Source organism: Miniopterus schreibersii, assembly GCF_964146895.1.
Source record: "Miniopterus schreibersii genome assembly, chromosome: 10".
Classification (NCBI taxonomy): domain Eukaryota; kingdom Metazoa; phylum Chordata; class Mammalia; order Chiroptera; family Miniopteridae; genus Miniopterus; species Miniopterus schreibersii.
Window position 1 is genome coordinate 48,650,006 of NC_138110.1, and position 24,315 is coordinate 48,674,320.

A 24,315-nucleotide genomic window follows, 5' to 3' on the forward strand; every position below is an offset into this window, starting at 1 on the left:
TTCCCCAGCTCATGGACGTGACCTTCACCATGGCCCTTACTACCTCCTAACCTGTCTGCCCACTGACAGTAACAAGCTCGTTATATAACATCCCACAGTACATCTCCAAGTCACCTGCTTGCCCAAATATCATGAGCTGTCAACTTATTACTTGCGAAAGTTTAGGTTTTGTGGCCAGGCATTCAAGGCTCTTTATAATTTGAGAGGAACAAACAAACAAAACACCCATTTGAGACCCCTCTCTTTCTAGTCCCTGGTCGTATACAGCACACCACAGAAGAAACTTCCTGCAGACCCTGCCATGGACCATGCCTGTCCTCACATGGCTCAGGACAAACTCCTGTCTGGACTCATCGCCAATTGAGGTATCTCATCTTTGAGGTCTCCCCAGCTTCCCGGCCACAGCCTAACATCTCCTTCCCCAGAATTCCCAAAGTACTCTTTCTGAACCTGCCTGAAGGTAAGTCCACTTAATGCAAACATGAATGGCACCTAATCTACTCTCCCTTCCTGGCCTGTGCTCCTCTTGAGAATGGAGTCCGGCAGACTAACCGCTGCCATCTTCACAGCAGAGGAAATGATTTACTAATTTACTCCACAGATTAGTACTTGGGCCTAATATTTGTCAGACTCTGGTCTAACAGATGTCGTGCATCTGTTAGTGGAACAGATATGTACAGAGCTTTCCAGTGTAACAGATCATCATAAAAAGGAAAATGTAATTATGACCTGTGAAAAGTGCTCTGAAGGAAATCTGAGCAACAATGAGAGCATAGAGCAGAGTCAGCTCCACACAAACACTCAATGACCAGCAAGTGAATGAACAAATGAATGAAAGAATGATAGACCTTCAGTTTCCTTTGTCTAGCAGTCTGTGCATCTCAGTGCCCTTTAACAAGGAACCATTTCATGTTAAATCAATCACCAGACTTTCAAAATATCTCCAGGATGTTCAGCAACAAGCACTGCCTTCCATAGGCCCTGAAAGTTTCGCCCTAGTTTGTATCAGAGGCAGACTAAGACCCTCAGCTCTTGACTGAACACTCCCGACCCTTCTCCCACCTGAACCAGGAGGAGGCTGAGAGAAATGGCATGTTTCTGAGAAAACAGTTGTAGAAGTTAACTGGCTTTTAAGGGAGTGAGCTGGTTTAAAACAGAGCCCCTCTTAGCTGGCCTGAGACACTGACCACACCATTCCCAAGACACACAGCTGGAGAGGCCCCAGCAAGCAATCACTTTCTTCTGACTTCTGCAACTCCTGTGATTTTGTTATAGTTTAGAATGTGGTCAGATATCGTAGTGCAATAGGCAATCATACACAGTAGGACCATGAACCATTCTCATCAGTACAGAAGATATGGAAATAATCACTTGCATAATTTCATAAAGAAATTCCTGATTAAGTTATAAATCATTACAAAAATGTTTTTCATTTTTTGCTTAAAAAAAATCAGATGAGAAATTAAGATCAACATACACTCACACACACAGACTTACAAGCCATAAAAAGTTCAGAAGGATATAGGCCAAAATGCTCAAAGTGGTTATGTTTGAGTGGTAGAATTAGATAAGCGACCTTTATTTTATAATTGTCTATATATTCTATTGTGATTATTTGCTTTTATAACCATAAACTGTCTCCAAAAAGAAGTAAAAGATGTCATTATGTGAGAAAAATTACTTTCCTTGCAACTTGAGAACAAAATATGTCAACACAGTTTATTGGGTCACAACTCCCCCCCACCCCCCCCAAAAAAAAAATCAAGACTGTGATTTTTAAAATAGTTCAGTAGCACAGTGGAAAAATCTCAAAGAGCTTAAACTGGATTCCAGGGCTGTACCAGGTAGCAGGTGGAATCTGGGTCAAGCATCAGGTGGTTTTCTGGGTGACCTATAACAAGACCCTGCCCCTTAGGGGCCTCAAAGCCACTCCCGGACCTACAACATAAGGGGTGGGACTGCACCAGGGGTTTTCAGCCCACAATGCCATCAGAACTACCTGGAAGCTCCTGAAATGTGCAGCTCAACCCCAGCGCAGACCAATGAACCAGATCCCCAGGGCCTGTGGCATCAGGACGACTCGTCGTCCCCCCCGCCGCCCCCCGATGTTTTAGGGAATGTGTCCTTGCAGGACAGTTAGGTGCAGAGGGCAGGCAGAGGGCTCTGGAATGCATATTGCCATTCCTAGCTTTCACTTCTTATCTTGAGTGGGAACTGGTTATTTTCCCAGGAGTACACCTTCCAAAGGGCCTCCTACTTCTTTCCTGGGTCACCTTGAGTCTTGGCTGATTCTGAGCCAAATGGTCATTCTTAAAGGCCTGATTTCTTTCCCACCCTGTTAGGTCCTCAGAAATCAAGCCAATTACATTTTCAATAACAGGAAAAGCTCCTTCATGTCACTCAGGCCTCACTCCAGCACCTCTTCTTGAGAAAGGCCTTCTTTGGCCTCCCTCTCCAAGGCTGAGGCATATCCCCCAGCTTTATTTTGGTGATAGCCCTTATTGCTATTTAACACTGACTTATGCATCTACTGTCTGTCTCTCCCCACTCGATTCTGAAGGCCATGTGAGTGGGGCTGGCTGTTGTGTCTACCACGGGGTCCAGCACAGTGCTAGCTCATGGTGCACACACGTTGCATGAAAGCATGAATGAGTGAGTAAATGAACAAACAAATAAACAGACTGCAGAAACAAAGAGAAAAAGAAACCCAGTGGGCCTTCAGCAGGGGTGAGTAAAGCCTAAAATTATTCTGATTTGCTGCCTTGACATCTGGTGAAACCATGGCCTAACTGCAGCTTCCCGTCTCCTCCCTGCTCCAGTGGATAAGGTCCCCTAGCTAAGCAACGCTTCTTATCTGGAGGACCAGGCACAGTTCCCGATTATCCCTTTCAGGGTTTTAGTTCCTGCCAGCCCCATAAGATTATTCAAACAAACCAATCTCACCCTCCCACCGAACCAGTGGGCACCTCACCCTATTGTTCCTATAAAGTCTGCCTCCCACAGCCCCTGGCAATTTGCTCTGCTCCCAAGCACAACCCCTGTGTGGCCTTGAGTGGCAGGCAGTGTCCTTCTCTCCCGGGCTGTGAGTACACGTGACTGAAAACTCAGCGATCTCATCTGTCCAGTGCTGGGGTCATGGGTTCAGCTTATCCCATAACACTAGGGCAGGAATCCCTCCCTCACCAATTAAGTAAAGTGGCGATCAAAACAACAGCTGGCATCAGGAACAGGACAGCCCAGCCATGACCCAGGACTCCTGATCAGCTTTCACTAATTGCTCTTTGCTGACTAACTAGCTCCTGGCACAAGGAAGGCCGCCTGGGATGGAGCCACTAATTGCTGGCCAGCTTGTGCACTAGCCTGCTCCTCCAGTCGTCTCTCCTGGGCACTGTCATCTCCTCCCTCTCTAAAGTGTCAGCCCAGCCCCCCAAGGCAAGAACTATTGTTAACGGATCATATCCTGATGTGAGGTGTCTCTGGTACGGTTTATGTCTGGCAGGTGTTCTATGGCACTCCTGCCACCCAGTCTGACTTACAAATTGGCTGACAAAATGGGACTCCATGGACACCCACCCCCCAGTTAAAATAGTTAATACAGCCCAATGTAAGCTAACAAAAGCCCTTCAAAGATTGATATTTTTCATACAAGACCTACTTAGTGAAGGCGTGATTACCACCACTGCTTCTTCTTTTAAAAGTCCAATTTGGCCTGTTCTTAAACCTGGAAAAACATAGGGTGCTTCATCATGGATGACCACAACCATAATGCTGTGGTTCCATCCACTGAGACCTCCATTCTCAATATCCAATGTTATTGAGATTACTAACTCCATCCAATCAGCAACCAGTAAATATTTTTCTAGTACAGATTTGGCTAATATGTTCTATTCAGTGCCTATTTCAACAGTTTCTCAGCTACAGTTGATCTTCAGCTCCAAAGGGACACAATGCATCCTTTCCAGGCTTCTCAAGGGGAACCTCACCAGCTCTGCCATCACACAGACTTTGCAGGCAAGATCTTAACTGCAGGCACCTTTCTCCAGAAGCACAGGTCTGACATTACCATGTGGACATCCATCTCCAAGAAGACTCACTTGAGCACACCCATTAAGGTTATCCAAATACTCACAAAGGAGCTCGCAAAAAAGGAAGAGCCATTATCCCATACGTGGGGCAACTTGCCACCTTGGTCAAATTCCTAAAAGCTATTTGGTAAACTGAGGGCAATTCTATCCTCGACACTGTCAAAAAACAGCTAACTGACCTCTCAGCATCCACAACGCCCAACATCTTTTAGTCCTTTTAGTCCTTTCTGGAGGCAACACAGTCCTCATCTACAAATTTTACTTATGCCCACTGCTGCTGTCACTTGCAAAGCAGCCTGCCGTGAATGAGCACCTCCAACAAGAGGCTCTAGAATCTGTCCAAGTTAAAATCAGAGGCACTCCCATCAGTGCCCTCAGAGACTCACTGTAGACAGAGGCTTTAGCAACCTCGACTGCAGCCTCATGAGAGGCTGTGAAGCAGAAAACCCATCTAAACTGGATCTTGGCCCACTGCAACCATGAGATAATAAATGAGTGCTGTTTCATGTGGCTAAATTTGGGGATAATTTGTTACACAGCAACAGAAACTAATACTGCGTACAATGAAATGGAACTTCCCACCAATCAGATTGTTAAAAATCAAGGAGGCTGAAAATAGACTATGTTGGTGGGTGCTGGGGAACAGGCATTTCCCTAGAGTGAGGGAGTATAACTGGTCCCACCCCTAAGGGAGGTGATCTGGTGATGTGTATCAAAGTAACAAATGCCTGTACCCTTTAACCCAGCAGTTCCATTTGCAACAGTTTATCCTACTCATGTATAAAATGTCCAGGTTATTCATTGCAGCATGTTAGAAATACTATTTTAAGTTACTGTCATGGGCTGAATTGTACTGCCCCCCAAATTAAAGCCCTAACCCCCAGTACCTCAGAATATGACTGCATTGGGAGGTAAGGCCTTTAAAGGGGTCATTAAGGTGGGCCTTAATCCATAATGTTTGGTGTCATTAGAAGAAAAGGAAATTTGGACATAGATTTGTGAAGACACAGGGAGAGCACGGCCATCTATGTGCCAAGGGGAGAGGCCTTAGAAGGAACCAGCCCTGCTGATGCCTTCAAGTTGGTCTTCTAACCTCTAGAACTGTGAGAAAATAAGTTTCTGCTGTTTAAGCCCCTGAGTCTGTGGTGCTTTGTTACGGTAGCCTAAGCGAACTAAATACATTGTTAAGTTTAAAAGCACATCCGAGGGAAATGGTTAAATAAATTCTGGTACATGTACTAAATACTAAACAACCATTACAGAGAGGAAGTTTTCAATATATCGATGATTTACAATCTCCAAGAAACACTGTAAAGTGAAAGTGAAAAAAGCACAGCTCAACAGCTTGTATATGCCACCACTTGGGTAAAAGGGTGAGAAAAGGCACAAGGGACAGATGAACAGATGTCGATACTTGCTTGTACATGCATAAAATATCTTCAGGAGAAAACACAACCCCTGGGGCCCACTGCTTGTCCTGGGTAGGTTGGGGAGCCTTGTCCCTGTGCACACTTGTGAAACTTTTGAACACTAACCCACATGAATGTTTTACCTTTTCCAGAAAAAAAACAAAAAAAACACCTTAATAAAATAAAAAAAAGGTGCAGCCTCCACTCTCAGGTAGGTCACATTCAAACCATGCAGAGGGTTAGATCAATGCATAAGGTAACAGGAAACGGCGAATATCCTATCGGCTGCGGACGCGATGCTTCACAGGAAGGTGAAACGCGGGGCTGGCAGCAAAGGCTCCAGGAGACTGTCTGTGCAGCTGGGTCAGGGAGGACCACCGGAGGGCTCTCCCCAGGGCTGGCAGGAAGGCGGGCACAGGGAGGGGCAGCCTAGGTGAGGAAAGCCAGCGCTGGCTGGGCAGAGCTGCAAGACGGGAGCCATGCTGGTGCCCAGCCAGTGGGGCACCACTGTCCCTTTCCATCCTTCCCCACAGGACCCAACTGCACAAAGGAACCCGCCTGTGGGATCGGTGGCCCTCTCCTCTGCTCAGCTCCATCAGGCCAAGCCAATTATGGCCATTCCGTTCCCTCTGCCAGCGTCTGGTTTCAAAGTGGGACATGCCTTAAAGCTGGCCCCTGAAAAGTTGGGAGCTCTGTTGCGGGCTCCTAGGGAAGTATCCTTACGCTTAAGAAGGAGGAACCAGAACAGATGGTCATTCATCTCTCTGGACATGATGTGGCCGTGAGGACAAAGCTGATCTGGCAGGAATTTGGAAACATCCTGGGTTGGAGGTATCGTTGGTCAGTGATGACACCATAAGTCAGGCTGGCCAAACTGAGAATGCCACCCCTCAGGGAACAATAACTGGAGTAGGAGTGGACATCTGACATCAGGGTCAATTTTTGGAGACTGATGTTCCTCCAGCTGGGCCCTACATGGAGCTGCCTACTCTAGGGTGACATTAGGCAGTGCCCCCAATACCATCATCCGCACTTAGTTCCCACTTACCTGGAAATAGTTCAAAAGTACGCCAGCCCCAGACAGTCCCAGGCCTGCAAGCACGAAGGGCACTGTCACCTGAAAGCCAATGGATAAGGCAGTCTCCCTGCTGAGTTCAGTCTCCAGTAGTTTAGTGGCCACCCTGTGGCTCTCAGGGACACTCGGAGGTCCATCTTCTGAGGCTGCAGGGAGTCTTCCTGTGCTGAGGGTGTGTGGCAGCCCTAGCTCCTCTGGCCGCCGCTGTCGGGTCTCTGTCCCATCCATGTGAGCACAGCTGAGCCCCTGGCAGCCTTAACCTGGGAGACACAAAGCATCAGGGATGGTAGGGCACAGTTCCTGACCCCCAAGGAGGCTGATAACCTGTAAGTACTCAGGCCCTTCTAATAGAGGCTGGCATCATTCCGGTCAATCCACAGCCCTTCACTTGGTGCCTGCTCCACATGGCCTCCTACAACCCAAATTTACAAACTTTTTAATTTAATACGCACATGTTTGAGGCGGAAAAAACATACAAGAGAGAGCATTAAAATATATGACTTGGAACCAGCAAAACTGGTGGTATAAGGACCTCTCAAAATTTTCTCCATTAAATCAACAGGAAACTTGTCAGAAGCAACTTTTTCAGAACTTTTGCAGCAACACAGATTCATTCAAGAGAAAATGCTGAATCTCAGCAAGAACAGCTACATTGTAATGTCCACAATGTTTGAACCTGCCTTAGTTCCACCCCCTGCTCTCCCCCTCTGCAGCAGCCTTAAAAACCTTAAAAACAGATGGAGGGAATAGAATGGGCTAGAGCTTTTTCAAAGCCTCGTTCCCAAAGAATTTTCACTATTTGACCTATCGGGTGGTTCACTGGAAGATGCAACTTGTAGACAGTCTATATTTTACCTGACTTATAGGTCACTTAGTGTAAGAAGACTTTTCCCTAGGAAAATAGTTGGGATAAATAATACACTAACTAAAAACCTAAAAGGAAAAGCTGGGGAATGAGATGCCAAATGTAAAAATTCCTATACGTTTCGGGGACTCTAAAAGGTCACCCATATTGAGCTGAGCATACGTTCAGAAAATCCCTGAGAAGGCCCTAAGCATTCTCACCCCCGGCTCATTTAAAGGCAGAAAGTGAAGGTCAAGGGCAGAGTTGTAATGACCTGACTGAATACTAAAAGTGTTCCCCACATGCAAACAGAGCCCCTTGCCAAAGACTAGGAGGCTTACTGGTTCCAGGCATGGTGTTCAAGGAAATCTCTAACCAGTCATTACCTGACTGCTAAGCAGAGACTTCAGTAACCACATACAATAAAGAATACAGGCTAAAGAATTAGTTCAGAAAAGTCACTAAACAAATAACAACTGCAACAAACGGCAATAACAAGAAACCCTAAGAGGGGAGAATCTGATTTCCACAGTTGTCACAGTATATAATGTTAAATGTCCAGCAGGAACCTCACACACGTGCGGATGGTGGCCAAAGGTGATTCTGATGCTGCGGTAGTTTACTGTGGTCAATTCATCGGTAATGTGGGAGTGTTTTGTAAAGGGAATGTGTTCAAATGTCACTTGGGTTGACAAAAATGAGTACAGATGGACAAACCAGGTCCTGAAGGACTGGCTTGCTGGTGAGGGAAGCTCCTGTAAGGAGAGTGGGCTGTAGAGGTAGGAAAACCCCTCCTTCAGCCTGCAGGGAGGGGCAGGAGTCCTAGCCAGGCTTTCCCCCCTCACCCCAGGAGATTCAACAGGGAGGAGGTGCTACAGGACAGCCCTGCACTACAAAGGGTTACCCAGTTAAGGTGGCAGCACTGTGGAGATCTCTGTAAGGGCCATACTACTTGCAGCCCCTCCCTCAGGAGCAGGCCTTGAGAGAACCCAGGCAGGGGACCAAGGTCCACCAAGGCTGCCAGTCAGATGAGTCTGCAAGGTCACTGTTGTTCTATATGCCTCAGGAGGAGTCTGTCCCCATCAGACTGAGGAAGACACTGACATTGCCTCACCCAATGAGGGGGGGAGGGTGGGTGTGAGCCAGCCTTGGATCCCAGGCCTCTGGGCACCCCAGTGCTCTGGGACAGGTACTTAGTACCTCATGTAAATTAGTGGGAGGCCAAGCCATTCCTGACCATGGGGGGTAGGGGGTGTCAAGATGCTACGAGGCCCCCCCCTCCCTTCACAGGTGACCTGGTTCAATGGGAGAGCTTTGGAGCCTGCCATAAGGCTTGATATCTCAGCTTCTCTTCCTAGATGTGTGTCCTTGGGAAAGTTAAATTTCTGTGCCTCCATTGCCTCATCTGTTAAATGATAACAGCACCTACTTCAAAAAGAGTTGTGAAGACTGCAAGGAATGATTCAGCTGCATCACAGGACGCCTGGCTGGTCCCAGCCCCAGTTCAAACCCCTCACAGCTCCAGCGTTTTATTAGATCACTGGTTCTTAACCGAGGACAGCCTCAGAAGCACCCAGAGGACATACCTGAGCAGTTTCCGATCAGTGGGGGAGGAGGGGGGAAGGGGCTGGAGAATTTGCCTGGGGAGCTGGACAGTAAAGCCCAGACACCAGAAGCGCGGGTGTGCAGTGAGGGGGCCGAGCCTCAGAACTACCTGGAACACAGGACCTGACCCCACCTCCACGCGCCGAGTGCCCTCTCCTGCAGACCCCCGCCCCCACACCCGCCAGCGCCGTCCCCGCCCCGCGCCCTCCGAGTCCCTCCCCCTCACCAGGCGCCCGGCCCGCGCCCGCCTCCCCCGCCCCGGGCCCTAACCGGTTCCCTCCCCAGCGCCGCCGCCGCGCTTCCCTGCGCTTCCCTGCCCTTCCCTGCGCTTCCCTCTCTCGTTTTACCTCCTCGATCGGCCCCTCCCCGCCCGCCGCAGGTTCCCCTCCGGTGCTCCCCCAACCCGGGGCCTCCCATCGGATCCCCGCGCCGCAAGCCCCGGGCTCCCCCGGGCTCCCCCGGGCTCCCCGGGTGCGCCCCACCCCGCCTGGGATCCCCTCGGATCCAACGTTTACTCGGCCTTCCGCGCATCCCGGTTCCCGGCCCCGGCCCCGCCCGGGCCTCCCTCGGAGCGCCCCGGGCTCCCCTTCGGGCCCCGTCCGCCGCGGACCCGCCCGGGCTCCCGTCCCCTCCCCGCCCAGGGCTGCGCGCTTACCCGACCCGCGCCCGAGCGGCGGCGAGCGGAAGGCGGGCCGGCGGGCGGCGGACGCGCGGCTGCGGGGCTGCGGGAGGATCGGCGCAGGCCCGACGCTCCACCGCGCCCCCTCCCGGGCGCCTCCCGGCCGCGGGGACGGAGGGGCGGCTCCCGGGCGCCGGAAGGCTGGGCGCGCCGCCGCGCCTCGGGGCCCCGCGGCGGGGAGGCGGGAGGCGGGCCCGGGGGCCCGCCCGGGGCGGGAGTCGCCCCGCGCACCGGCGCTTCCCGAGCTCGCCGAACTCCCTCCCGGCGGCTTTGCAGTGGATGCCCCCCACCGCCCTTTGGGGAAACTTCTCTTTCGAGGCGGGTTGACCAGGGTGGAAACCGAGCCTCCTGCGGAGAAACCGCCGGAGGGGCGGGGGCGCGAGGGCCGCTTCTTCCAAGGAGGGTGAGGACGCCGTCCTAGGGCGCACGCCTGGCTGCAGCCCGCAGGCCTCCAGGGTTAGTGTTTTGCTGTGTGGTTAACTTTTCCATTATGGAAATGCTCAGACCTGCACAAGTAAAACTGTACAACGGCCCACACCCGTCGGCCACCTGTCTGCACCTTGCCTCTCTTATCCATCGATGTTCCTCCCCCACACAACCTGCCCCCACCCCAGTAATTTTAATGCATTCCCAACAAACGTATTTCACCTTTAAATACTTGAGATGTGTATCTGATTGATAGACCTGGTTTTTCTCAAACGTTCCCATAATACCAGTATCGCACCTAACGAATTTCACAACACCAGGTTCGATTCTCCCTGATGGACTCAAAATACGTCTTTTGACCACTGACCTGTTCTAATCAATATCTGAAGAGGGATGAGAGATTTTGGAGGGAGGGTGCCTCCAGCAAAGTTGCTAGACGCCTGCTCATGCTCACAGAGCCAGAATGTTAGTTCCTCCGGAGGGAAGTCCGAAGGGTGGAAATGTCAAGTGACACCAGGAACCCACAATTTGGGGCACCCTGAAGAAGGAAACGTCACTCAGTACAACACTTCCCTCAGTGCATACTTGCAGGGCTGTTGGGTGGCCCTGGGCGAGGCCCCTGTCCAGCTGGAGGGCTCTGCCCCTGCAGGTGCACTCTGCCTGGCGCTGGTCTAGCCCTGTGGTAGTGGAGGAGACACCTTCCCAGTGTTTCAGCTCTTCACTGGAAAGGGATGTGAGTTCTCAGAGCTGGAGGGAGCTGGCTTCTATAGACATCCTCAGCACCCCATTTTTGCCACGTCGGAACATTTCTTAATAATTGCAAGGCTCTTTCTGAAACAGCTTCCGGTAAGTTCCATTTCCTCAGACCCAACACATTTGGATCAAATCAGATCAACATAAACTAGAGTTTGGACCGCAGCAGTCTGTCCACCCCACGCTCCCACTCCCATTCTAGTTGGAGCAGTATGTGCTCCAGCTCCACTACATGTACAGTTGCTTGTACTGGTTGTGTTTTAACCTGTGCTCAGCCTACTTTGGGGCAGGGCACAAGAAGCAACTGTCTGCAACTTACCATCCTACTAATAAAAAGTATAAGACAGTGGTCATCATATTGCAAAATAATTGTTTCAGGAGGACTCATAAGATTAATTTCTTTCTCTACTCCAGGAAAAAAACAAAACTGGTTTGTTTCTGTCATAAAGACACCATGAATTAAGTCACTGGTCAGGTTTCTTTGCACTCTAGGTGGCTAGAAACTCTGAGCTAAATTGCGGTCCAACTTTAGAAGGGTATACAATTTCACAGCATGCAGTTTCAATATCAACCACACTCCTGATTTTCTCTTTCTACCACATTTCTCTTTGTCCCAATGTGCTCATTTATATTTTTATTCTGTTTATTATATTTCTAAACTGCCTCAAGCTCTTCTATGAACCTGGTGAGAAATAAATGCATTTAAAAATTACAAAAAGAGAGTGGTGAAAGTTTATTTTTCCCATGCAATAGCCTGCTGGCGAGTTTCCTCGGTTGGTGTGCGCCTCCTTGATGCTGGGGATTTAGACTTCTTCCATCGTGTGCTGCTCCTACTCTCGCCCCACCCCAGGTGCTGCCATATCCACATGGTTGGAAAATGCTCGCCCCTGTGTCCACTGGGTCTGCCTCCAGCCAGCCCAAGGAGAGGAAAAGAGGGAGAGTGACAGCTGACCCCTCCCTTAAAGGGCGTGTCTGGAAGTGGTACATGTCACTTCCACTCAAATTCTGTCCATTAGACTGGTTTCCATGACCACTGCTTAGCTGCAAAGGAGGCTGGGGACTGTGCCTTTCTTTGGGTCAGCCATGTGCTCAAACACCCCCAGGTATAAAATTTGGGGTTTCTATGACTTAAGAAAGAATGAGATAAAGGAAAGGAAATAGAAAATAACTAAGTCTTATAATCCTTATGAAATAATAGAAAATATATACTGGTCTCTGTGCCTTGCTCCAGGCACAGAGCTCCTGAAACCCTTGTAATTTTCTAAGTGATAGAGCACTAGGAGCGTCTTATGTTGTAATGAGGTGACTCTGAGTGGGCGCACAGATGGCTCCTGAACGGGGAATGGTCACCAGAAAGACCAATCCATGGTTAGAAACTTGGAATTTCTAGTCCCCCCTCCCCCCACTTCTACAGAGAGGGGAGAGGGTCTAGAAATTGAGTTAATAATTGATCGTGCCTGCTTGAGGAAGCCTCCACAAGTCCCAGAGAGATTCCAGGTTAGCAAACAAACCCACACGGGGAGGGTGAAGCATCCCAACTGCAAGGCGAGAGAAGCTCCTGTACTCAGGATTTGCCCAGACCTCACCCTACATCTCTCTTCATCTGGCTGCTCATCTGTATCCTCACTACACCCATTACTATATAGTAAACTGGTAAACGTAAGTAAATGTTTCCCTGAGTTCTGTGAGCTGCTCTAGCAAATTAATTGAACCTAACGAGGATAGAAGTTGGAGGTAACGTGGGGACCTACTAACTGACATCTTCAGACTGACACCTGAAATGGGGTGGGGCAATCTTGTGGGACTGAGCCCTAACGTGTAGGGTCTGATACTCTCTCCTGGTAGATAGTGTCAGAACTGGGTAACTGGGTTATGTCACAGGCCATTTAGTTGGCGTTGCAGAAAATTGCTTAATGTGGGGGAAAACCCTCACACATTTGGTGGCCAGAAGTGTCAGAAATGAAGACTTCTATGTAAAAGTAAAGGAGACACCCAGGTGAGAAATACATAGGAGGGGACAACTGGGTGGTTTTTAAAACTACACTTACTTTATAGTTTCAGGGACATTCTTAAAGGGGGAGAAGAGCTTTTCCAGCGGTGACGACCTCCCCACGACAACATGCCTCTCACTACCGACCCCCCAGTCCCTCGCCAGGAGAGAAGAAACACAAGAAGTAGCACCTGGTGCAGAGCCCCAGTTCCTGCTTGAGGGATGTGCAATGCCCAGGGCGCTGTAAAGTCACCCCCGTCCCTAGTCACGCACAAACGGTAGTCCTGTGTGTCGGCTGCTCCACTGTCCTCTGTCAGCCAGCCGACAGGAGGGAAAGCCAGGCTTGCGGAGGATGCTCCTTCAGAAGGGAGCTGCACTAAAAGCACCTGGAATCAAGATGAGTGGGGAACCATCCCAATAAACACATTTTGGATTTTAAAAATTAATTAAAAAAAAATAACGGTGGAGAAGCTAGGAGCCTAGTCTTGCATATGGAAACCAGAGGTCTCAAATAGAACTATAGTGGGTGCCTGGCTGGGAGGAGGGAGGCTCCCACCACAGGCCGGGGTTACTAATGGAGCGGGGTTGCATCACGGTCTGAGCTTCTCCAACCCTTCCTGCTCCTCCCCGTGGTGCCTGGGGTGGGGGTTACCCCCACAAGCCTCTCAAACTCTTAACTCCTCCTCAGCACCTGCTTTCTGAGGCTGGAGCTGACAACACCCATTTCTCAGTTCTGTGTCTCCCCACAGCAACCGACTCTCCAGGGCCCAGACTCATTTGTGTGCCAGGACTTGCAGGGCCACCCAGGGCACACCCAGATGGGCAGGAAAGACACATGGGATGCTGGCTGTTGCTGATCAGAACATTTATTCGCCCTGGGGCCACTTTCTCAACAAGCCAAATGTTGCTCTGATTGGACTGGGGTTGGGGGACTGGGGTCCTGGACAGGGAACGGTTCCAGGCAGCAGGCTTCCACTGGCCACTTTAGGTGGAGGTTCTGTGCACCCAGGAGGGGGCTAGAAGGACAATCAGGCTGCCAGGGGAGGCAGGTCAGGTTGTGGATGGTGAGACAAAGGCTTTCTTCTCCTGGGGCCTTTCTTCAGTACTCAAAAGTAACTGTCTTGACCTTCAGGTACTCATTCAGGGCCGCCTCTCCTGCAAGACAGCACGTGCCATTGGGACTCTCATCGTCACAGTACCTGCTGCACCCATGTTATTTCACAAAACCCTGCAGCAAGTGAGTGGGGTCTGACTCAGCCCCAGTTATAGGTGAGAAACCGAGACCCAGGGGGTCAGCCGTCAGGGAGTGGGGGCCAGGATTCCAACAGGCATTGGAATACAGAACCAATCTGAGACCACTGTTCCAGACACTTCTCCAGCTCCAACCACCTACACTTAGGGAGGGCAGCCTTAGCAGCTCCAGAGCAGCTGAGAGGCTCTCTTGGTGCCTTCCTATTACCCAGATGTGCCAGCCTCTCCCCACTGCTGCCTCCCAGCTAATTCCAGGTCAAACTGTGACTGGAAAAAGGGGTGCCTCACAGGGTCCCTGGGACCCCCCGGAACTTGGCTGTGCTATGTGGCTGGTATGTTTCAGCCCCGCAGCCAGCATGAGGGGTCTGTGGCTGCCTGACAACTCCCCCACCTGCTTTTTCCAGCATTCCTCACTTTCTAGAAGGATCTTGTTTAATGCCTTAATTATCACTTGTCCCTTTCCAGTAAGACGTGAGCATCAACTGCCATCTTTCAATGTTACACCCTTGGCCCTTGGGACAGGGCCTGGAACCAAGTGGCCTCTAACAGATGTTCAGGAGTAGGTTACCCAGGTCTTTGCCAAATCCAGACTGCTTGAACCCTCCGAAGGGAGCGGCCACATCGGTCTTGTTGTACGTGTTGATGAACACGGTGCCTGCCTCCAGCTTGTCACTGACGTACAGGGCCTTGTTGATGTCTCTGGTGAAGACACCAGAGGCCAAGCCAAATTCTGTGGCATTGGCCCGAGACAGCACAGTGTCCACATCACTGCAAGGAAAATCCAAGAACTTGGTGAAGGACGGTTGGGGACAGCCTTGGATATGGGATTCAGGGAGACCTGCACCCCTCCTCAAAAGGGGAACCTGGCCCCATCCAAGCTCCCCACCACTCAGGACCTTCTGAGGACAAACACGCCAGGCCTATAGCAAGAGTGGGGGAGACAAGGCAGCAGAGGAAAGAAAAAAGTTGACAAGAGGAAGAACAGTTGAATCTGCACACAGACACCCTTTGGGTCATCAAGGGTGAGCCCCTCACTTTACAGACGGGGACTTAGGGGCCCAAAGAAGTCAGGTGAGGCCCTCGCCACACAGGGTATTCCCCAGGGAGCCACGTTGAGGTGTCCCTTGAAGACCTAGCGCAATATTTGCTCGTTAGATAGCAGAAAAGTATCTTGTTCTAATACCAGCAGAAGGTGATGATAATTTTGATAATTTGTTGACGGTTGAAAGTCAGGTGGATTAGGAGGAGATGCCAATCTGAAACCTGTTCAAAGGCTCTGTTCTGAGAAAGAATAGCCAATAGAAGAACTTGCGGTAGTTCAAATATGGCCACAGAGTCCGATCCCTCTCCTTCTAAACCCAGGCTGGCCTTGGTGACTTGATGGGCCAATAGAACACGGTGAAAGTTAGGTTCTGGGATTTCTGAGGCTGACCAGTGGATCTTGAGGTGTCTCGAAGCTTCCACCTAGCTTCTGTGTGGGAGGCCCTGAGGCTGCCACGGGAGAGAGCCTTCAGGGAGGCCCAGAGCCCACTCAAGGACAACCACTCCAGGCATCCCCATTGAATCCCAGATGAAGCACAGGGCAGAGGCGGTGAGCCCCATCAAACCCTAACCAAACTGCAGATTCATGAGTGAAATAAGTAACTGTTGCTATTCCAAGCCACTGAGTTTTGGGGTGGTTTATTACACAGCCCAACACACCATGAGAGACATCCAAAGGCTCAGAGAATGCTCATATTGGGACCTAAAGCCCTGCCATCCCTTGGGGCTCTCCTCACCTGAGTGGCTGACGAGGGCTCAGCTGGCAGCCAGGTTGCATCCACACCCCCACTTGTGTGAGTTCTCCTCCTGACCCCACAAGCTCATGTGAAGAACCCAGTAACACATGGCAAAAAACCAGGCTCTTGAGAGATACAAGCAGGATTCCTACCCATTGGCAAACCGAGAGATGATCATGACAGGCCCAAAGGACTCTTCCTTGGCTATGAACATGTGGTCCTCCACATCTGTGAAAACGGTTGGCTCGAAAAAGAAACCTGTGGGAGAAACAGAGGCCCACTGCATGGGGGAAGGTGCTCCTCCAGTGTTCTAGCTTCTCCCCATCCGGGCTGGGTCCCGCCAGCCACATGCACATCCCACTCCAGCAGTGCACTTTGTGATACCTGTATAGTGGATGCCACATTCTGTGAATAGTTTTCCTGTCCCAGACATGTGAGTTCATGTGAGCCTCACGACCCTTTCAACTAATGTTGCTGATATAAATGAGGCTTAGAGTTGGTCTATGACAGAGCTGACATTTGGATCCAAGCCTGTCCAAGGCCAGTGCCAAAGCCCAAGACATGACAAAGACTTGGATTTTTCTGGTGGCATTTAATCTGAAAACATATCTGGATTTTTTGGCTAGTGCAGCCTCCCAGATGGCTCTCCATTGGTCACTGTGAACTGGTGGGGGGGTGGGGGTGGGGACAGGCTTTGGACAGTGGTCCTGATGCACAAGACCTCCCAGGACTGCCTCCCTTCTCCTTCCTGGCACTGACTCTCCAGGTGCAGGGTAAGTGCTCTTGGCCAAGATACAGCCTCCCGCTCTCCTGTCAGCATGGATCCCCCATGTATTCCCACAAGACTGCCACCCTGCAGGCCCCGGTTGCCTGGACAAAACCATTTCTGATGGCAAAAATGCTTTCTCTGACTATTTCTCCTCTGACACCCTGCTAGACTGAGATTTAATTCAGCCTGGCTTAGGAAAAAAATCAAGAGACTTGAAATTTTCTGTCTCTGGTTTTTAGAAAAACGAACAAAAAAATTTAACTTTAAAAGTCTTTTGATTGATAAAATATTCCATATTTTATATATTTATATTTTAACATAATTACCATTTTTAAAGTGTGAGGTATGTATGAATACATGTTGACGCCTACGGCGTGGCCTGCATTTGCCCACCAGGAGCCGGGAGCTCTGGGCTGGCCAGTTTCTGTCCCTCTCCCATCCCTTCTGCTGTTTTCTCTGCCCTGCTGTGGGGAGCTCCCTCACCCTCCAGTTTCCAGTTGGGCTTGGCCACTAGGAGGTAGCCCCTGTCCCACCACTCTGCCCCTGACCAGGTCCCAGGAATTCTGCTCCTCTTGCACAGTGGTGTGGTGAGGGTTCCCCACTTTTCTTGGTTCTTGGGTGCTGCACCCCCAAGCTGCTCTTTGAACAGTGCTTTCATGTCTCTCTCTCCCACCTGCCCCTGAGCCCTGGCCTCATGGAAGCCCCAGCAGAGTGGGGGCGGGGAAGAGGGAGGTTAGACAGTGGCACTATAGTGGTTATAAAACTCTGTCGAGGTGTGAGGTGCCCAGGAGTGCCTGTGACACAGCGATGGGCTGGCCTGGCTGTCGTTTAAGTTGGAAAATGAGTTCCCCAGGTGGGAAACTGGGGAGGTGTTTGCTAAGCAGAGGAGCGGCAAAATCACAAAGAGCAAGAAAACGCGAGGCGTGTTCAGAGGGTAAGTTAAGCACGGCCACAGTGTGGGTCAAGGGCAAGCAAGTTAGACACAGACCACGAGACTCTGGGTGGGAAGCTGGGACGCTTGAGTCTGCAGGAGAATGGGTCACAGTGGAAGTGTGCCAACATGGGGGCAGCACAACCAGACCTCTGGCAGCTGCGAAAGTAAAGGATGAGTGGGGTTCAAGGGATCCGCAGGACGCCACAGCGACAATCCAGGCAAGACAAGACGCAGAGAGTTGACGTGATGGTGGCAGGGATACAGGAGAAGCAAGAAAGATACCTAGGTTTAAGAGCATTTAATTAATTTAAAGTAGGAGGGCAAGAAAAGACGGGAGTCAAGAATTCATTCTTTCCTTCCCTCCTTCATTCCATCAGGTTAACTCAGGCCTGGTGCAGGCTCAGTGCTGACACAAAGGACCCAACGGTGTAGAGGAGACGCAGGGCTCCTGTGGCCCAGGAGCAGGCAGTCTAAGGGGAAGCGGCTCAAACAGTCCATGCCTGTGACTCCAGCTCCTCTGGCTCTGCTGACTTAATCAAATGGAAGAGTCTAGAGATGAGGTGAGTGTGTCTGGGGACAGGTTGGGTCTGGGGACACTGTGATGATGTGATGGATCTGATACCCTTTGAGTTTGAAGGGCCTGGGGGACATGCAGGTGGAGGTGTCCAGGTGGTCAGGAGTTCTGGGTAAGGAGGACCCTGGAGACAGGTATTTGGGAGGGTCTGAGCCATTGCAGAGAGTGAGATCCTCTAGGGGAAGTGTCTAACATGAGAAGTGCTTCAAACTCCAGACAGACCTGGGATTTATCTACATTTAAGAGACAGGTGGAGAGGGAGCTTCCTGCAAAGAGCAACTGCCAAGAAGTAATGGCCAAAGGTAGGAAAACCATGGAACCCACAGGAGGAAAGAAGGTCAAGGATGCAGTGATGTTAGTGGCAAGTCAGAGTCCACTACAATACAGGTTAAACCAGCCTTCCCCTTGCCAGTCCCACACTTGGTGCGGCAGGCGTCCAAATAGCCAAGGATGGGGCCTGCGGCCTGAGAGCCTGACTGTGCAGGTACCTGGCCTTCAGACACCTCCTGTTGGAGATGAACAAGAAACCATGCTACCTGCTGCCTCAGTTTGCCCAAGTGGGCCTAGGGTGCTCTGACTGACCTGGCCGAGGGACTTGACTCCCACCACAGACCAGAGTGGCCCCTTCCTTCACGCCGCGCTGGCAGTACGCGATCAGCTTCTGTAGGTGGGCGTGGTGGTTCTGCGGCCCATGGTTGGTGTCCCGGTCTAGAGGGTTGCCAATCTTCATCTTCCTCACCTCTTCTACCTGCAGAAAGTCCTCCCAGTCAGGTCTCATTCAGGTGCCTCAGTTTCTGACTTTGCTCATTACCCGACCTCCCTTCCATGTTTGTGTTTTCAGTGACCAACCACTGGCCCCTGGAGAAAGACCACGCTCCGGTTTCTGGCACTCAGGGCACACTCCATTTTCTTGTTCCCAGCCTGCCTTCCAGGCTGAAACTCAAACATATGCTATGTGCAAGGAGACCCGAGCCTAGTGTCAGATGCACTGGGAAACACAGTTGTACAGGAATATGGGTGAATGGAAAAGAGACGCAAATGTGTCCATGAGTGAGGGAGGCTGGGTCTGGGGGTAGCACAGTCTCTACACAGGTCCTGCACCCAGCTTCATGGACTGTGAAGCTGAAGGAAGGCTTACCCTGGGACTCCAGCATATGGGATGGGGACGGGGTGGGGAAACAGCAGTCCTGCTGCAATGTCCTGGGCAAGGTGGGACAGGCACTGAGTAGAATGGAGAGGCCTGGGCCTTGAGCCTACCCACCCTTTCCCCCACTTCTGCCTGCTTCAGAACCTAACTTGAAGACCCCCTCCTCCAGGAAGCCTTCCCTGTTACCTTGGCCAACATACAAGGAGGTCTAGGCTTTGCTACCTAGAGATGGCCTGGGTCTCCTCAAAGGTTGTACTAGATATTATTTGATGATTCTGGGGCTGGGATGGGGAGAGACAGAAAAGATAGGGGTGTGGGACGCTGTGATAGGAAAAGGAATTCAGGTGAACATAGCCATCATGAGGAGGTAGAGGGAAAGACAGCATATATTCAGGGCTTTAGGCTAGAGTCAGCACCTCTCATTTTTGTCACCCACTCCCCAGTTCCTTCCTTGCTTTCCTAAGACCAAGCAAGGTCATCTCAGCCCTCACTGTAGCTTCTTTGAGGTAATGCCTGACTGGCTTCCTCCCCTGTGGCCAGGGCCACTTCACTCCACACCCCCAGCCGGGCCTAATAAGATGCAGGAGGTGCTCAAGCCCACAGCTTGGCCCTCCGACCAAGGCCCCTTAGCTCCTCTGACTGTCCTGAAGAGTCCCCAAACCAGTACCAAGCCCCCATTGTGCTCCTGCCTGGCCATCCAACTGCTCCCCTGTCCCCCAGGAACAAACCTTGCTGAATCTCCTGAATGTGCAGCTCACTCCCTGCATTCAGGAATCTGAGCCTGGCCCTCCCCAAGTGGAACTAAGTGAGCTCCAAGGGGCCTCTAAACTTCTATTCTCAATCTTGGGAGTCCTGCCACAGCCCTGCACATCCCCAAGCACAAACTGCAGAATGAAGGACCGCAGGGACAAAGACAAGCCATCCAACGTAGTCACCAAGTGCTCCAGCTGACCTGCAGCTCACTGTAGATGTGAACAAGCTCAGGCGAACCTGGCTGGTGTCCACACTGCCCATCCACAGGATCATGGGCTGCGGGGGCAGTTGTTATCTCAAGCTACTAGTTTGGGGAGTGGTTTGTAACATGGCAAAAGCTGTTATGCACCGTTTTAGAAAATCGGTTCCTTTCTTCACTGCCGTTCATATTTTTACCATTATTCAAGATCTCCAGGATCTCCTTCCTATCAGCAGTGCCACCCTGTCCCCAGACCTACTCTCTCGTTTTTCCTAAAATACAGAACGTACAGGTCTTAAATACAAAACGTGCCAGGCTTCCTAAATACAGTTTGTTTAAACCTGCACATAGAGGTTGTGCCCCCAGCATCCCCTTTCATATCCACTGGGATTGGATTTTACTCTCCAAGGCGTGAAAAGGAGAGGGGCTCTTGGCTGAAGCTGAGCCAGCCACAGTCCCCAAACCCTGCTGTGCCTGAACGGATCAGGGATCGACCAGAGGCCCGGTGGCACCAACTGCATCCCTCCCCACAGCCTTTTCCAGCAGAATTGATGCGGAAAGAGTGAGTGATTTGCCCTCCGTGTCCATGCTGTAAGAATATAGGAGATGCTGTCAGCACCCACCCCATCGCCTTTACCTGTGGGCACCCACTCCGCAGTGGCCATGGGAGGTGGCCGCTGAGGGGTCCCAGGAGCTGACAGGAACTATCTTCCTTCAGCTGGTGGACAAGCCATAGTCAACAACTGTTGACAGGAGACAAAAGCCTGTCCCTTCAACTCCAGGGGTACATCTGAGTGGTGTCATCTGTGCTCCAAAGCCCGTCTGTGGGTTGGGCCAAGGCTGGACGTCACCTGAGACCACGTCCTCAGTCCCCATTCTTTCCTGGCCCCTGGCATCTCCCAGGCCCCGTGTGAGTGCTCGCCTTTGGTAGGCCACATGCATTCCTGGCTCAGGCTCCATTGCTAGGGACCTGACCTAAGACAAACTCTTTTTCGGTTATACCAATTTTAGCTACTGGGTTTCTGTTTCTTGCTAAAATAATAAAATCCAGTGAAGAGTTGATACAGCCCCCTCTGAGGGCTCCCTGCTCCAGGTGGATGGTGTCCAACTCCACATGCCCAAGCCCCCTGCAGCCCAGGTGACCGTCCCAGTGCACCAGTGCCTCTGAGAGCCTGTGGCAGAACTTACCACCTTCTGCACAAACTGGTCGTGTATTGAGTCCTCTACGAAGAGCCGGCCCGCTGCGATGCAGTTCTCACCTTTGTTGAAGAAGACGGAGCTCATCCCCTTTGGCAAACGGACAGGAATGCTAGATTACAGCTGCTCCCAGGGGTGCCAGCTCCCCACTCCCACTGGCCTCTGGTACCCCCTTCGTACAGGAAAGAAGAGGAATGCATGTGTCCTGACCTCCTAAGGAGGCCAGGCCCAGCCAGTGCTGGGCAAGTGCACTGTACTCGTTCCTTAGTCACCTTAGGGGAGAGGCAAAGGGTGACCTGCCCCTGGGGGACAAGGCCTGTGTCCATGCTGCAGAGAGTGGAGGAGAAGAGGAAGTGGAATGGAGTGAGCCTGGAGACTCCGCATGCTGGCTTGGCTCCCTGGGTAACTCAAGAGGAGTCAGAGCCTGCACCCGTGGAGTTGAGCCTGGTGAATCTGTCAGCATGGAACAGGCTGGGTGGGCAAAGGCAGGGATGGGTTATCTGCCCAGGCCTGAGGGAACTCCTGGCAGGAGTCCAGAATAAATGTGCATACAGGCCCAAGGGAGCCTGCTTTTTGCACCTGGGGAACTCCATGTTGGGGACCAGGGGAAGAGCGAGAGGCTAGCTGCTCGGCTGTCCTGAAAGCTGGGACTGCACGGGCCTCCTGTCCAGCACTGTCAGCCTCAGCACTAGGACCCCAATCCTTGGGCTGATGGGCTGGCCTCCCTTGGCTTCCCCATCTAGTGAGGCTGGACTCCCTTTCATGTCCGTGCTGGGTGTCACATCATCCTCCAAGGCTTAGGTGGGGTAGGGACACATCTGAGCAGCTGGCTGAACAGGGCCTTACTGTTCAGCCAGAGACTGAGGCATGACAATGACAATGGACAGTGCTAATGTAAGAAGAACTGACATCCAGCACATGCCACATGCGGCCACCATTCTAAGTCCTTTAGACATAATAGCTTGTTTAACCCTCCTAACAACCACAGGAGGTACATATAGTATTCGCCCACTGTACAGGCGAGGTTACAGGGGCCCAGAAAGGTTAAGCAATTTGCTGAAGACTGCCCAGTGAGTCTGTGGCAGAGCTGGGCTAGTGTGGACACAGCCAAAGGTTGGGGGTGGGTATCTGTCAGCAGGGTTGTGCCCAGGATCCAGGGTTCTGCTTTGCTTTTCTAGGATGGGAAAGGTTGCCCTGCTGACTTCAGCACATGTTTTCCATTCCATGAAGCTGATTCCAGGTAGCCGTACAGTTATGAAACTTCTTGGGAAATTGGTTTTGGAGAGCACACGTCATTCCTTGCCCCCAAGGCCCCTTCCTGCCACAGTCTATGCTTGTGGTGACACTACAGTCTAGCTTAAATGTGCAAGTTTGACTGTGGAATCAGAGAAAGCCGCCCCCCACTGCCCCCCACTCGCCCTCTTATCCCTCAGGCCAGCCCTCACCATCTGCACAGCCTTGCTGAGGTCACAGTCAGCAAAGATGATAAGGGGTGACTTCCCACCTAGCTCCAGGGACACCTTCTTCACGTTACTCATGGCACAGCTGAAAGAAACAGTGTTGGTGGGGTTGGGTCCATGGCAGGTGGGTACACAGGGGCTCTAGTTTGGGGGAGGGGGGTGTCAAGGCGGCTCCAAAGCATGCTTTACTTGAAAGAGCAAGCAGAGGTTAGGGGGAGCCCATGTGAGACCAGGCCCAGCCCCTTCCCCACCACATGCTGGCCAACTAGTCCCCCCCCCACTGGCTTTCCACTGCGCTTCTTCCACCTTCAACACCCAAGCCCACGCCCACCTCAGGGCCTTGCTCTCACTGCTCCCCTTCCTGGTCACTCTTTCTTCCTGAGCTCATTTCTCACTTCCTTCAGGCCTCTGTTCCAAAGCCGCCTTGTTAGGGTGCCTGCCCTGACAGCCCCAGACAAAATCCAAGCTCCTGGCATCACGGTGCATTTGTCTGACGCCACGCACCCGAGCGTAAGCCCCAGCGGAGTGGGCAGGCGTTTGTCTGGGCATGCAACTCACGTTGCCCAATGTCAAACTAACGAATCAGACAGAACCATTCCCCAGCTGGGACAGCTGCAGTACTGTAGGGGCTTCGCACCTCAGGTTTTTAGTGATGGGTGCAGACAGAGAGTAGCTGGGCGTCCTGTGCCCGCTGCATCCGTGGACACGGAATGGGCTTACTGACCCTGTCCTCAAAGAGACGCTCAGGGAACTGGGCCGCTGAAGCACAATGCATCACACAGGCAGGGGGTTCCTCACTTGGGACTGACTGCAGGAGGAGGACTCCCCTGTTTCAGGCTCTCCACAGGGGCTAGGAGAGGATCCCAGGAAGACAGCCGCCACAGAGCCACGGGATGCTGCTTGCCCAAACCCTTCCTCCCCGGAGTTCTCAGAGTGGCCATTTCCTGAGTCCTCCCTCCGCACTTTGCGCACACACATTCAGACGTGACTATCACCTACGCACCACAGAAGAGCCGGCCAGGTTTTGAATCAGGAGAGGTAAATGAGCTGCTATGACTACTTGCAGTTACCTCCCCTGCTTTGTCACCTGGCCCCACCTGATGCGCTCACAGGCTGTGACATCAGCCTCTACTGACCCTAGAGACATGATCCACCAGCCACACTGACCCTCACTCCTGACCCGAAAGTGGATGTTACATAAGGCCATTGTGATTGACACAAGCATGGTGCCCATTTGAGAAGGGGGGCACAGCCCAAGCTGGCCCACGGAGGGCGTGTGCAGGGGCATGAGCCCCACCTTGTGGGGCACAGAGAGGCCTGTGGAGTTGTGGGGTCAGGGGCTTCAGAACTGTCCCAAGGAAAGAGAGCATTGCTCTGCATTAGGAGC

At 51.7% G+C, this 24,315-nt stretch overlaps 2 protein-coding genes across 8 annotated transcripts in view; both read right to left on the bottom strand.

The window, feature by feature from the left end:
- SLC41A3 (solute carrier family 41 member 3) overlaps positions 1-9,810 on the bottom strand; it is a 42,458-nt gene extending 32,648 nt beyond the window's left edge. For 2 of the 4 annotated variants that reach the window (XR_013999639.1, XM_081148962.1), the window contains exons 1-2: positions 9,674-9,810; positions 6,543-6,829 (exon numbers count right to left, since the gene is read on the bottom strand). Coding sequence is in view for 3 of the 4 variants with exons in the window: in XM_081148962.1 (XP_081005088.1) it covers positions 6,543-6,797 (255 nt within the window). In the remaining variant the exon portion in view is untranslated. The remainder of the gene's footprint in view (positions 1-6,542; positions 6,830-9,673) is intronic. The other 2 variants (XM_081148964.1, XM_081148965.1) reach the window with 2 other exon arrangements.
- Positions 9,811-13,714: 3,904 nt separating this feature from the next.
- The window catches only part of ALDH1L1 (aldehyde dehydrogenase 1 family member L1), a 55,015-nt gene continuing 44,414 nt past the window's right edge, over positions 13,715-24,315 (bottom strand). For all 4 annotated transcript variants that reach the window (XM_081148967.1, XM_081148966.1, XM_081148969.1 and 1 more), the window contains exons 18-23: positions 22,914-23,013; positions 21,460-21,558; positions 18,755-18,920; positions 16,048-16,153; positions 14,686-14,885; positions 13,715-14,021 (exon numbers count right to left, since the gene is read on the bottom strand). In XM_081148967.1, the coding sequence (XP_081005093.1) occupies positions 13,966-14,021; positions 14,686-14,885; positions 16,048-16,153; positions 18,755-18,920; positions 21,460-21,558; positions 22,914-23,013 (727 nt within the window). In that variant the 3' untranslated portion in view covers positions 13,715-13,965. The remainder of the gene's footprint in view (positions 14,022-14,685; positions 14,886-16,047; positions 16,154-18,754; positions 18,921-21,459; positions 21,559-22,913; positions 23,014-24,315) is intronic.